This window comes from Aquarana catesbeiana, linkage group LG03 (genome assembly GCF_042186555.1).
Source record: "Aquarana catesbeiana isolate 2022-GZ linkage group LG03, ASM4218655v1, whole genome shotgun sequence".
Classification (NCBI taxonomy): Eukaryota; Metazoa; Chordata; class Amphibia; order Anura; family Ranidae; genus Aquarana; species Aquarana catesbeiana.
In genome coordinates this window covers 626,186,338-626,200,588 of record NC_133326.1, presented here as the reverse complement: position 1 = coordinate 626,200,588, position 14,251 = coordinate 626,186,338, and the positions used below count along the sequence as shown (strand labels likewise).

Sequence of the window (14,251 nt, the reverse complement as noted above, 5' to 3'; positions counted from 1 at the left end):
GAGACACTCTGATATAGGTACAGATCGACAGCTTTTTAATATAACACAGGCACAGGGGCACCTAACGTTATGTTACAGAGGGGGTGGGATTTTTTTATTGTGTTGGCTTAACAACCACTTTAATTCATTTCAATGGCCAGAATAAATATTCTGGGCAATAAAGCAAATTAACGCCCAAGTGCTTGACGTGTGTAGACACGCCTTAACAACAGGCTTGTTAATGTGTGTTAACATTAGGAGTGCTTAGCACTTGAGCGTTAATTCATTTCAATGGGCAGAATAATTAATTATTCTGGCCTTCTGGCTAATGAAATTAATTAACGTTCAAGCACTTGACGCCTGCAAACGTGCCTTAATGCGCCTTAACACGTTACACACTTTTACAAGTGTCAGGCGTTTTTTCTGTCAAAACGCTGCTACCAGGAGGAAAGGCTTTTGCATGAGCATGAGGCCTAAATTCCCCTGCCACTAAACGCTGCTAAAAGTCTATGTGTGCTTGGACACATAGGCTAACATGCAGGGGAGTTTAAAAATGTCTGACACCCCTAGAAGCAGCAGCAAAAACGTCCAATGTGCATGAGGACTTAGCAGCCAGAAACTGTTGAACAATGTATCACGAAGAGTCTCTAAGCCACCACCTTCCTGCCTGCATATATGCCCTACCCCACCATAAACTCAGCATGCATTGTAGACTGGCTTTGCAAGCTGGGTTTGGGAACATGGGTTGGCAGATGGTGGGACCAACAGATACGGCTGCTGCAGTGAACAAGGGTGGGCAGGAGGCAGAACTGGTGGGCAGCATTGCCGTTACTACTGCCAGTCCTAAAGAATGCATTTTTGCTGGGTGAGGCTTTCTAGCCTATATGCTGTGCCTCTGCAGACCTCCATTTTCCTACCTATCTATACCCCAGGAGGTGAGTGAAAAGCACTATTCATGAATAGAAAGTCTATATTGTGCTAAGCCTTCCTGCTTGTGTTACGTACACACGAGTTGTACAATAAATCTGCTATTGTTTTTAATCACAGATCCAAATGTTGATGGAAATGCAGAGTTTGATTCAAAGAATCAGTTTAATAATGTGAAGGTAATGTTTAAAAATATATCTATACTAAATATATTACTTGATCATTCATTAGAAAATAAATTGTATCTATGTTAATCAAGCCAGCAAAAGCCATGTCTACATTATATGACGGATATTAGGATTCAGAGAAGGGTACTTGAAACTAAATGGTATAAGAATAATGTGCACTCAGAATACAAGGCCTGTTATTGGTAGTTATGTAAAAAAAATATCAGCAACAATTATGTGAACTAAAAAGCTAAATACATTGAATTTTTTTTTTTTGGACACATCTTCTAGAAGACGAAATTTTTGATTAAATGTTGGGTCTGTGTCAGCTGATGAGCAAATACACTAAAATTCACTCCACCAGTGAGTTGGTGCAGTAGACCTGATATAATAGTAAACTGGTAAAAATTGGTCCAATGGCCCCTATACAGGTATATTCAGGAGAAGGGTCCCATCTTCCCCAACATGGACCGGTTTCTACTGAATCATGTTTTACTGATTCCGTAGAAACAGGTCAATATAAAGCTGGACATTAGATGGTGATCAGAAGGTCCAACAAGTGAACACTTATTTTTTTTTTTATATACAAAAAGCAATTATAGCAAAGACTAAAGACTGCAAGCTATGCAAATATGCATAGACCGGATAGCCAATATTTTGGATTGCAAGCTCTCATGACCAGGGCCCTCCTAACCCTCCTGTAAATATACTGTCACACTTCATTTTGTAAAGCAAAAACCATTGCCACTAAATCTAAATCCTGTATAACAATAGTCAGGGGGCATCTACAAAAGCTTCAAATAACCGATCAACATACAATATATTCAATACAAAACCTACATTTTATGGCCGATCCATATGAGTGTGCTTGAGGTTATTGTTAATGCTGTAGCATACAAAGACATTTTAGACAATTGTGCACCTCCAACCTTGTGGTAACAGTTTAGGGAAGACCCTTTTCTTCCAACTCTATGAAGACATGGTTTGAAGAGTTCAGTGTAATTTAAGTGGCCCACGCAGAACCCTGACCTCAACCCTATTAAACACTTATGGGATGAATCCATATTAATGGCCTTGGTTTTGGAATGGAATGTCCAACAAGCTCTACAGAGCTGTCCAGCAAGCTTATATGGTTATGTATATGGTTATTATGTATATGGTTACATGGTTATGTGTCCACAAACCTTTTGTCATCTAGAGTTTTTATATTCAGAAGGCTTTCTGTCCAACGTCAGAGTACTGTTTAGGCCTAATCACTGCACACTGATTTACTAAATAATCCTCTAAGCCGATTTTAGCGCTAACCAGGCCACATACCGTACATTGAAAGCAGGTGTTGTGACCAATTCAAACCACCATCAAACAATTTAGAAATGCAGGACCAAGTCCTTCTGTTCACCAAAAGCTATTATTAGCACATAAAGATATTTTCAACCCATATTTGCTTGTGTACACTATACTGAAAAAAAATAAGCAACCTTAGGTTGGAGTGTGGAAAATGATGCATCAAATGAATCAAAAAAAGTTGGGACGCTATGTAAAATCTGCATGAAAACAGAATGCAATGATTTGCAAATCTCATAAATCCATATTTTATTCACAATAGAAAATAGAAAACATATCAAATGTTTAAACTGAGAAAATGTACCATTTAAAAGAAAAAAAAGGTAATTAAATTGATGGCAGCAACACATCTCAAAAAAATCGAGACAGTGCAACAAAAAGCTGGCAAAGTAGGTAAGGAAGGAAGAGCTGGAAGAACATTTTGCAAATAATTAGATTAATTGGCAACAACAGGTCAGTAACATGATTGGGTATAAAAATAGCATCTTTGAGAGTCAGAGTGTTTCAGAAGTAGATAGGCAAAGGTTCACCAATCTGTAAAAAGCTGCGTTTAAAAATCATCCAACAATTTCAGAATATAATAGCAAAGACTTTAAATATATCATCATCTACAGTATGTAGCCTCCCTGACGGTTTTCCCGAGTGTGGCTCGGGGTTAAATTTCAGTCCCATTAGCGGTAACCCCGAGCCACACTCGGGATTACATTGCAGGATCCTGGTGCGGCATTACTTACCTTGTCCCCAGGATCCTGTGATGTCCTGTGTCTGCGGGCTCTGTCTCCTCCGAAGCCTCTCCGTGCCAGGCTCCGTCCTGCGAGCTTCGTGATGCATAGGGGCGGAGCCTGGCGGCAAATTTTAAAAAATTGTAAAAACCATAACACATACAGTACTGTAATCTTACAGATTACAGTACTGTATGAAATTATTTCACATCCCTTTTGTCCCCAGTGCTTTGGCCCTTACCCTGCATGCAGTTTTATGTTATATATACTGTTCTTTCTGCCTGGAAACTGGAGATTGTCCATAGCAACCAAAAAGTGTCCCTTTACGTCAAAAATGGCTTTAGACCAGCTAGAAAACAGCGATAGTACATTAGAACACTTGCAGAATTGAGCGATAGTGAGTCCTGGGGAAATTTATTTTATTATTATTTTTTTTTTTTAATTATTTATATTTATTTATTATATTATAATTTATGTTTTTGTGTTTCAAACTTCATCATACCCGGGATATCTACTAGACTCTTGTTTGGACAGGTTTAAGTCTGTTATTGTTAAGAATTACAGGCCTACAATATAAAATGCAATTTCCATGCAAAATAATTGTACCGCTTTCAGCACCTAAAATCCGAAATAATCATACCGCCAGGGAGGTTAATACCATCAAAAGATTCTGAGAATCTGGGCAAATCTCTGTGTGCAAGGAACAAGGCCAAAAGGGATGCCTGTAATTTTCTGGCCCTCAGACAGCACTGCATTAAAAACAGGCATGATTCTGTGATGGACATTACCACATGGGCTCAGGAATACTTCCAGAAATCGCTGTCTGTGAACACAGTTTGTGATGCCATCCAAAACTGCAAGGTAAAGCTCTATCTTGCAAAGAAATAGCCATATCGGAACCTAATCCAGAAACGATGAACATCTTCTTTGGGCCAAAGCTCATTTAACCTCCCTGGCGGTATTCCCGAGTGTGGCTCAGGGTGGCTTTTCAGTACCAAAAGTGGTAACCCCGAGCCACACTCTGGATCGCATCGCAGGATCTAGGAAGAAGTTACTTACCTTGTCCCGAGGATCCTGCGATGTCCACCCCGGTCTGTGTGCGAGCCGTCCTCTGCCGGATCTATTACAGTGCCATGCTCCGTTCCCTGCGAGCGCTGCGACTCATGGGGATGGAGAACGGCGCCAAATTCAAAAAGTAAAAAATACAATACATATACAGTACTGTAATCTTACAGATTACAGTACTGTATCAATTTATTTCACCTCCCTTTTGTCCCTAGTGGTTTCTCCAGTGCCCTGCATGCAGTTTTATATTATAAATACTGTTCTTTCTGCCTGGAAACTGGAGATTGTCCATAGCAACCAAAAAGTGTCCCTCAACATCAAAAGTGGATTTAGACCAGCTAGAAAACAGCGATAATAAATTAGAATCACTTGCAGAATTGAGCGATAGTGATTTGTGGGGAGATCCGTCATCAAACACTGAAAGTAATGACAGCGACAATTCTGCACCTGAGCAAATTTCAGTGATTACATTATTGAATAATTTTTATTATTATTATATTATTGTTTGTTATAATTATTTATAGTTATTTATTATATTATAATTTATGATTTTGTTTTTCAAACTTTATCATACCCTGGATGTCTACTAGACTCTTGTTTGGACAGATTTAAGTGAGTTATTCCTAAGAATTACAGGCCTACAATATAAAACGCCAAATTTCCATGCAAAATAATTGTATTGCTTTCAGCATCAAAAATTGGTCATAATCATACCGCCAGGGAGGTTAAAATGGTTTGTTGCAAAGTGGAAAACTGTTCTATGGTCAGGTGAATCAAAATTTGACAATTCTTTTTGGCAATTAATGGGTGCCATATACTCTAGACTAAAGAGGAGAGGGACCATCTGGCTTGTTATTAGCACTCAGTTCAAAAGCCTCATCTCTGATGGTATGGGGGTGCATTAGTGTGTATGGAATTGGCAGCTTACACATTTGGGATGACAACTTCAAAGCTGAAAGATATATCCAGGTTTTAGAGCAGCATATGCTCCCATTCAAACAACATCTTTTTCAGGGAAGGCCTTACATATTTCAGCAAGACAATGCTAAACCACATTTTGCTTCTATGACAACAGCATGGCTTCATGGTAGAAGAGTCCAGGTGTTTAATTGGCCTGTCTGCAGCCCAGACCTTTCACCAATTTAAATCATGTGGCTCATCTTGAAATGAAAGATACAACAATAAAGACCCAGGACTCTTGAGCAATTAGAATTCTATAACAGGCAAGAATGGGACAACAATCCTCTCCCAAAACTCCAGCAACCGGTCTCCTCAGTTTCCAGACATTTACAGAGTGTTGTTAAAAGAAGAAGGGATGCTACACCGTGGTAAACATGGCCCTGCCCCAACTATTTGGGAGACGTGTTGCTGCTATCAATTTAAAAAATGACCTTATTTTTTTCTTAGAATGGTACATTTTCTCATTTTCAACATTTGATATGTTTTCTATTTTCTATTGTGAATAAAATATGAGTTTATGTGGAGATGGAGAGTTTATGTAGATTTTACACAGTGCTCTGGGGTTGTATAAGCTGCAACCTGCATGAAAAGTGAAACTCCTCATAAGCAAGCACTGATGAATCAGAACATCTTGAACTATTGCTGCACATTAGGATTCTGGTCTGACTAAATACCCAACAGCATAGCTCCCACGTGTCTCTCATTTGGAAGGACTGTCTCTCGTGCAGCCTCAGTTGTCGCTCTTTTTGGTGTGATGTGTACATCTCTATACAGAATTTACTAGTTTACTAACAAAAGTGTTACACCGTTCTAAACCTTTAATCCAACCTCTATATCACTGCATTTGTTATTTTGAAAAGCCAATATAAAGGGAAAATCAGGGTAAAAAAAGCACTTGTATGGGTCAGCTTATCATTTTCTGCATATAAGATCTTTGTGATCCATATAACCAGGGCCATGGCAATGGACATGGTCTTTGCTTACATACTATGTGCTAAATGATTTCCCTCTTTATCATTCCAGGAGGTTGGGAGGCATGCCCAACAGCAGTCCTTTCTCTTACACATTGTCTTGTGTTGTTTTAGTAGTAACTTACTTTTTCACTCTAATTTGGAAGGGTTTGATTTTGAAAAGGAAAAAGAAGAACAAGAAAAAAACAAGTTCTTCACCACTTCAACCAGATGAGAGGTAATCAGTAAACATTATAACACTAAACAAAGGGGCCTCTATTTCTAAGGGGCAACTTACCAACAACAGAGGCATCAGTTTTGGACATAGTTGTCTGTATTTTAAACTGGCTTCTGTGTTTTCTACAATAAATTATATTTAACCCTAATAACAAAAATGTATATATTCCAGCTTACCAGTCCTTAGTTGTGGTGGCTGCTTTAACTTATTTTTTTCAGGCTAAGAACACTTTTGCAAGTACAGAAAAATACCTGTTGGTCTTGTCAGAAATCCAGTAACTTGTAACTTTATGTCCACTTCACTGAAATATCAAACAATGTTATTAGCCTTGCCAGTTATTGTCTATGAACTGCAAATCTCTATAACATCTATGTAATAGAGATAAGAAGAGAAGGAGGTGTTTGTAGACCCAGTTGCCTAGGGTGACAATGCTGCTCCTCTGTAGATACCATCCAGTGAGTGAACGTTGCCATATTGGGCAGGAAGGTAAAAATAAAGGTGAAAAAAAAGCCTACAGAATTTAATAAAGTCACCACATCTAAGGACCAGTAAGCTGCAATATACCGTGCCCTGAAAAAGTATTCATACCCCTTGAAATTTTCCACATTTTGTCATGTTACAACCAAAAACGTAAATGTATTTTATTGGGATTGTATGTAATAGACCAACACAAAGTGGCACATAATGGTGACGTGGAAGGAAAATAATAAATGGTTTTCCAAATTTTTTACAAATAAATATCTGAAAAGTGTGGCGTGCATTTGTATTCAGCCCCCTTTACTCTGAAGCCCCTAACTAAAGTCTAGTAGAACCAATTGCCTTCAGAAGTCACCTAATTACTAAATAAAGTCCACATGTGTGTAATTCAATCTCAGTATAAATATAGCTGTACTGTAAAGCCCTCAGAGGTTTGTTAGAGAATCTTAATGAACAAACAGCATCATGAAGGCAAAGGAACACACCAGACAGGTCAGGGATAAAGTTGTGGAGAAGTTTAAAGCAGGGTTAGGTTATAAAAAAATATCCCAAGCTTTGAACATCTCACAGAGCACTGTTCAATCCATCATCCCAAAATGGAAAGAGTATGGTACAACTGCAAACCTACCAAGACATGGCCGTCCACCTAAACTGACAGGCCGGGCAAGGAGAGCATTAATCAGAGAAGCAGCCAAGAGGCCCATGGTAACTCTGGAGGAGCTGCAGAGATCCACAGCTCAGGTGGGAGAATCTGTCCACAGGACAACTATTAGTTGTACACTCCACAAATCTGGCCTTTATGAAAGAGTAGCAAGAAGAAAGCCATTGTTGAAAGAAAGCCAGATAAAGAAGACACACAGCCACACAGTGAAGTTTGAGAAGTGGTTCAATCTTCACCGCTTCCCGACCGCTGTATAACGATATACGTCGGCAGAATGGCACGGGTGGGCAAAAAGGTGTATAGGTACGTCCCCTTTAAGAAGCGGCACTGTTGACACGCGCTCGTGCCCGCCGCGTTCTCCGTGACCGTTACCGTAGGTGTCCACGATCGTGTCACGGAGAGGTAGAATGGGGAGATGCCTTTGTAAACAAAGCATTTCCCCATTCTGCCAAGTGTCATGACAGAAATCACTGCTTTCTGTCACTGAGAGCAGTGATCGCTGTCATGTGTGTTGAAGACCACCCCCCCACAGTTAGGATCACTCCCTAGGACACACACAGCACTGATCACTGTATAAATGACAATGGTCCCAAAATAGTGTCAAAATTGTCCGATGTGACTGCCATAATGTCACAGTCACAATAAAAATCGCAGATCACCACCATTACTACTAAAAAAAAAAAATTAACAATAAAAAATGCCATAAAACTATCCCCATTTTGTAAACACTATACATTTTGAGCAAACCAATCAATAAACGCTTATTGCAATTTTTTTTACCAAAAATATGTAGAAGAATACATATCGGTCTAAATTAAGTAAAAAAAATTTTTTTATATATTTTTGGGGATGTTTATTATAGCAAAAAGTGAAAAATATTGCGTTTTTTCAAAATTGTCGCTCTTTTTTTGTTTATAGTCAAAAAATAAAAACCGCAGAGGTGATAAAATACCACCAAAAGAAAGCTCTATTTGTGAGAAAAAAAGGACGTTGATTTTGTTTGGTTGCAATGTCGCACGACTGCGCAAATGTCAGTTAAAGTGACGCAGTGCCGAATCGCAAAAAGTGCTCTGGTCAGGAAGGGGGCAAATCCTTCCGGGGCTGAAGTGGTTAAACTATCTAAGGGGTTCTTTGCTGTTAGAGCTGTATAGATGTGGCACTCCCTTCCACAGTTAGTGGTGTCAGCAGGCAGTGTAGATAAATCAAAAAATATAGTATATAGTATAGCTTCCATCAATGAAAAGCACTCTATGAAAGGAGTATGGATGGATAAATGAAAGGTCCACTGCCTCCATTCATAGAGCACTTGCTATTGATGGAAACTACAGTACAGCTTCTATTAAGGGAGGAGGGGTGCACCTGTTAAATAGGCTCTTAAAATCTTTTGGACATATCTGGTGGATTTTGGGGTGCATCTGGATTTCACACAGAGTGTTTTTCATTTATGGAAGCTATACAACAACTTCTACGAATGAAGGAGAAGGATGGAAAGGTCAGGCATAGTCGGCACTTTTTCTGCCCCTGCCTTACCTGGGGAAACACATATACTATAAGACGGTTTAGTAGATGGTAAAAGGTTTTGCTATGCAACTATATAGGCTTTGTCCTCTTTAAGGATCATGCACTATTTATTGTGGGGCAATAGAAGATCCCTAATAAGGCTAATAGAATGTTATAATTTTTATTCTTACGTTAAAGCGATACTGAGACCCCTCCAAGTGTTTTACAGAGCCTGAGGAAGTGAGGTATTTGGAACCCACAAAAGAGGTCGTGACATAACTGTTGGGATCCCCCCTGCTACTGTCATCTAGGATCTTGAAGTCACCTGATGTGACTAAAACAAAAGATGTATATATTATCAAAGTAGGCTGGGAAAGCCAACGTTATACTGTGATACAAGAGTTTTTTAATGTCAATACATCGAGGATGTGTAAATAGGCCATGCGTTGTACTTTTAATACTTGTGAATACATTTTTATAATTTTAATAGTGGTGTATATTATTATATGCATATTTTTATGCACCCATAAGATCCCATTTCTAGTGTGTTCTTTTGTTCATAGTCAGCGATCTTGTTGAGGGCTTATAACAGGTTCAATGGCTCCTACTATCCTCCACAGCATTGGAAGCTTACCGCTGCAGGGATATGGGGAGGGGGGGATGCGGTTTAGAGGAAAAAAGATTTAAAATAAGAGAGCAGTCACCAGCACAAGGGACCATTCCCACCCAATGTAAGTTGCAATGTCTTAGGCTGATTAGTGTTGATTTTGCAAAGACTATCCAATTATGTGACTTTCAAAAAAATAAATAAATAAAACTGATTTTTGTTGGCATATAATTGGAGGATTAAAGTCAGCACAGTTTCATTTATTTCAGTAAGTGAAAATTCACTTTGCAAAGTGAAGATTTATTTTGAAAAGTGAAGATTCTCTACTTATTTAGTAAATCAATCCCAATATGTCCCAGTTATGGTACAATAAACACCAGCCAAAAAAAGTGAATTGTGCCATATGGCAGGAAATTGTGTAGTTTACAAAGTAAAATGAGGAGATGATAATAAATTCTCTTTTGTTTAATCCAGGAGTTTGCATGGGTCCCATGAATCACTGGGTTGTGTGGAAATTCTTGACCTGAATAATGAGAAAGATGTGATTATACGAGCTCTACATAGCAGTATTCTGGGGGAGCAATTCTGCTTTGAGGTAAATATAACAAGATCTCATTTTAGGGCTGTTTTATCTTGTATCTCTTTTATGGGCTCTTTTATCTTGTAATACAACAAAAGAAGTTGAAATTGTGACAGCCAACATTCAAAGACTCCTGAGTGGCAGTCTAAACAAGATTCAAATCCATTTACTATGTTATGCACAAGCCCCATACACTAAAACAAAAGTGTCTTGGTTCAGCCAAATTTTCCTTTATTTGTGCCTCACATGCTCCCAGACACTACAGCCAAAAGTGTGAGGATCCTAGCAGCACAGTCAGTTCTGCCAGTCTAAAAAGAACTGGATGGGGCTACATATGGCCAGCTGCTGATTTAAAGGTCACAAGCTGACAATGCTGATAGCCACGACCCCTGAAACATCTCCCCATTGTGTTCCAAGCAGGCACAGCCTACACAAAGGACAATTCTGCTCTGACTTCTGGAGCAGTGCAGCAGCATTGTCCCCACATCCCTGTAAGCTGCATGAGATGGACTTCACTGACTGGATCAAATGGTATATGCAGGACTTTTCAGGAGGACTAAAAGAAAGCTGGTCATACCCTGTTTTGTTCAGCCTGCAGGTTAAGAGCACAGATAGAGGAATTCCCGGGACTACTGTATCCTGACAGGTGCCACCACCGGTTGTCAATACCCAAACAGCAGCTGCATTGGGCACCGACTGAAATTTGCAGTGTATAGCACACTTAAGTGGAAGGTCATAGTTTTATTTTAAAGTAGGGAGATGATTAAAGGCTAATAACTACCGGATAAAGACAAGCAAAGGGCAGAATTTGGCCCATGGGCCGCAGTTTGAAAACCACTGCTATACTGGAACTTACGCAATGGACCTTAATTATGAAAGTGTGTAAAACAAGCAATATCTGTTGCCCATAAAAGCTAGGTTCATTCTTTTATTTTCAAACCTAGACTGATAATTCAAAAGGTTACATTTAGAAACACAAACTAGTTTACTTGAAGAATCATAATAAATAAGACAATGACTAACAATCCTACATGTCTCATAGGTCATCACCTCCAAATGCAGCCGTTGTTTTGGATGTTCATCTGTTCTAGAACGAGACCGATGGATTGAAAATCTTCGCAGAATTGTGCAACCAGATAAGGTGAGTAAGTTTGTCAGTGTTTATTCAACCATCACCCGAGTGTTTTAAATATCATTTGTCAGGTTCATAAACCCATTTATATTTTTGCTTTGCCTAGGATAATTTTGAGCGTGAAGAGTCCTCTCTCAGTCTGTGGATCCATGAAGCCAAAGGTCTTCCCAATTCAGGTCCTAGCTCTCGTGCCCTTTACTTCTGTGAGGTCCATCTCGATGGCTCTCTTTATGGCCGAACCTCAAGCAAAGCACCTGAGTCTGGCGTGGTATTCTGGGGAGAGAGCTTTAACTTAAAAGACTTGCCAAATTTTTCAGGCCATGTTGCTCTGCATCTTCTCCGAGAAGGGAAAGAAGCCACTGGTGTGGGAACTGTAACACTGGCTTTGGAAGGAATGAGGGAAGGGGTTGAGAGATGGGTGCCTCTTGGTGGAGAGGTGACACTCAGACTACGAGGAAGGTACAGAAAGCTCTGTGTTCTTCCCCTGGTGCAATACAAGGAATTTGCAGAGTATCTTACCTGGAAGTACCTTAAGCTAAGCCGAGCAATGGAGCCCATTCTGAGTGCACGGGAGAAAGAAGAGCTTGGTAGATCACTGGTCTACGTCCTGCAGAGTACTGGTCAGGCCAAGGTGAGATCTAAGCTTTTCTAAATTTTAAAATAAAACTATATGATATCCATTTCCATACTTAAAATGGACATGTATAGGATCATCAAACTCACTGGATGAGACTTTCTATTCCTGTGCACTGTTTTGCAGGAGTTCCTGGTGGACCTCGGTACGGCTGAGCTTACACGTTATAACTTCCAAGAATCATTAATATTCCGTGAAAACACTATTGTCACCAAGGCCATTGAAGAGTACATGAAAATGGTGGGACAGACGTACCTCCAGGAGACCCTTGGTGCGGAGAATGAAAGCCCTCACTAGGCTATACTTGTTAAAATAAAGCAGGCCTCATGAAATGGGGAATAGAGCTCCATTTGCTAGTAGTCAGGGCCAGAATAATTTAAGAGAGGAAAGAGCTCAGCTTATAGGAAGTCTTACTTCGGGTGAAAGAATGACACATTCAGGAAGTTTAACCATAAAAAACTTGCATTTTCAATCAGGATCCTTAACCTCTAACTGATTTGCCGGGAAAAAAAAAAAAACAATTATGAAGCAAGCTCCAATTTGCTTTAAGGGGGAAAAAAATATTTCCAGATTCCCAAAAGCAAACATATTAGCCTTTTGGATCAACCAGTGATGTTTCTCTCTTTGAATACATGCTTCTTTAAAAAAATATCTTGCCAGCCTAAGAAACTGTAGACTAACATTGTGTGAGGTTATTAAAGCAAAACCCCACTGTATCTAAGCACCACAAACTGACAACAGGAAGGAGGGTGTGCTTAGCTAAAAAAGCCCCTCCTCCCCTTCTCCAGGTGAAAGAAAAAAAAGCCTATGAAGACTCCTGGGATGTATGACATCATTTTGGTCTAGGCCAGAAACCAGGAAGCAACTGAAGAAATGTAAAAAAAAGTTTAAAATGGGTAAATAAATGATACCATTCTGCCTTCACTGCCCCACCTCTGCACCTCGTCCAACCAAAGAGTGCTTTGCATTCATTCAGTAGATGCAAAGCATTCTCTGACTGGCAACCATGCCAAGCAGCCGACCAGAATGCATCAGGCTAGCCGCTCAGCATGGAAGACAAGTGGAGATCACTGTAGTAGCAGTGTCTACTTCAGTGATTTCCAGCTTCCAGGGGCATTGGCCAGGTATGGTATGTACATAGATACATTGGTCCCATGTACCAGTGTGCCAATGTAACTATGTATAAAATATCCATACATACAATACAATTCCTCTTAAAATATTGTTTTTCCACAAAAAAATGACAGTTCTGTATGTCTGTGAAGGTTCTCATTTACACAGGCCATGGTATATCTACCATAGTAGTAGTTTGTTGCATTGAACTGGACTTTTACTTTAATGCTGACACCATTTGCTAGCTCATCCAAGCCACTTCTTCAGTTCTATTGAGCGTGAGGAACACACCTCCTATCTTGTTCTTCTACAAAAACATCTGTCTTTCTATGACGATTTTTTCAAGGTATATGAGCTACCTGTGTGGATATAAATGCTGGGGTATTCTCTTGACACTTATTAGAGCTGAAGAAGTGGCTTGGGCAAGCTACAGAACTTCTTCAACATTACATTACACTTACGTGTGATTAACTACTACTAAATACAGTTCTGTAATTATTACATAAAGGGTTTAATCCCATTTTAAATATAGGTACCAATCGTGTTTTGTGCAACTTTATTGATCCCAAGCCAGTAATAAAGAATCTTGAAAAATTAGCTATGATGTCTTACATTAGAAACAACATTTAGTTCAGGATTTTGAGGACTCATGGGTGTAAACCATCAAGTTCAGGTTAATTATCTTTATTGATTTTCTCATTATTTCTGAACCATATCAATGTTAAAACCTAACTCCAGGCACAATTTCATTCAGTGGTTTACATATAATCTTAGCTGCTATGGGGCCCGGTGTGGGAGGAGAACCCCACTAGGGAGTTTGTGGAGGCAACAAATGCATAAAATCAGTGTGCTTGCAAAGATAACATAGATCTAGTACTGTGCCATTAACTCCAATCTTCTGAAGTCCCTATTCTAGAAGAACTGTCAGTCAGATGCACAGAAAGCCTTTAGGATCATGCTGTAGTCACAGATCTCACCTGTTCCCACCAATTGTGAGAAAAACTATTATCTTTTGAGCTTCTGGTCATCCTGCCCAGATCTCTGATCATCAATGTAGCAATGCATTCACTTCTGCTTTTAAATCTTCCTGGAACCTAGACATTTCCCAAATTTGTCCAGGCTAATAGTGAAACAGCACCCTAGTTCCAAATATCAGTTTATTTACCTGACTCACAGAAACTTTTTTTTCTCAAGG

General features: G+C 39.4%; 1 protein-coding gene across 1 annotated transcript in view; it reads left to right on the top strand.

Annotated features, from left to right (window-relative positions):
* Positions 1 to 14,251, top strand: part of RASAL3 (RAS protein activator like 3) — an 85,567-nt gene that overhangs the window by 30,495 nt on the left and 40,821 nt on the right. Inside the window, exons 4-9 of the mRNA XM_073622401.1 lie at positions 1,027 to 1,085; positions 6,282 to 6,352; positions 10,072 to 10,192; positions 11,220 to 11,318; positions 11,416 to 11,940; positions 12,070 to 12,214. Of these exons, the coding sequence (XP_073478502.1) occupies positions 1,027 to 1,085; positions 6,282 to 6,352; positions 10,072 to 10,192; positions 11,220 to 11,318; positions 11,416 to 11,940; positions 12,070 to 12,214 (1,020 nt within the window). The remainder of the gene's footprint in view (positions 1 to 1,026; positions 1,086 to 6,281; positions 6,353 to 10,071; positions 10,193 to 11,219; positions 11,319 to 11,415; positions 11,941 to 12,069; positions 12,215 to 14,251) is intronic.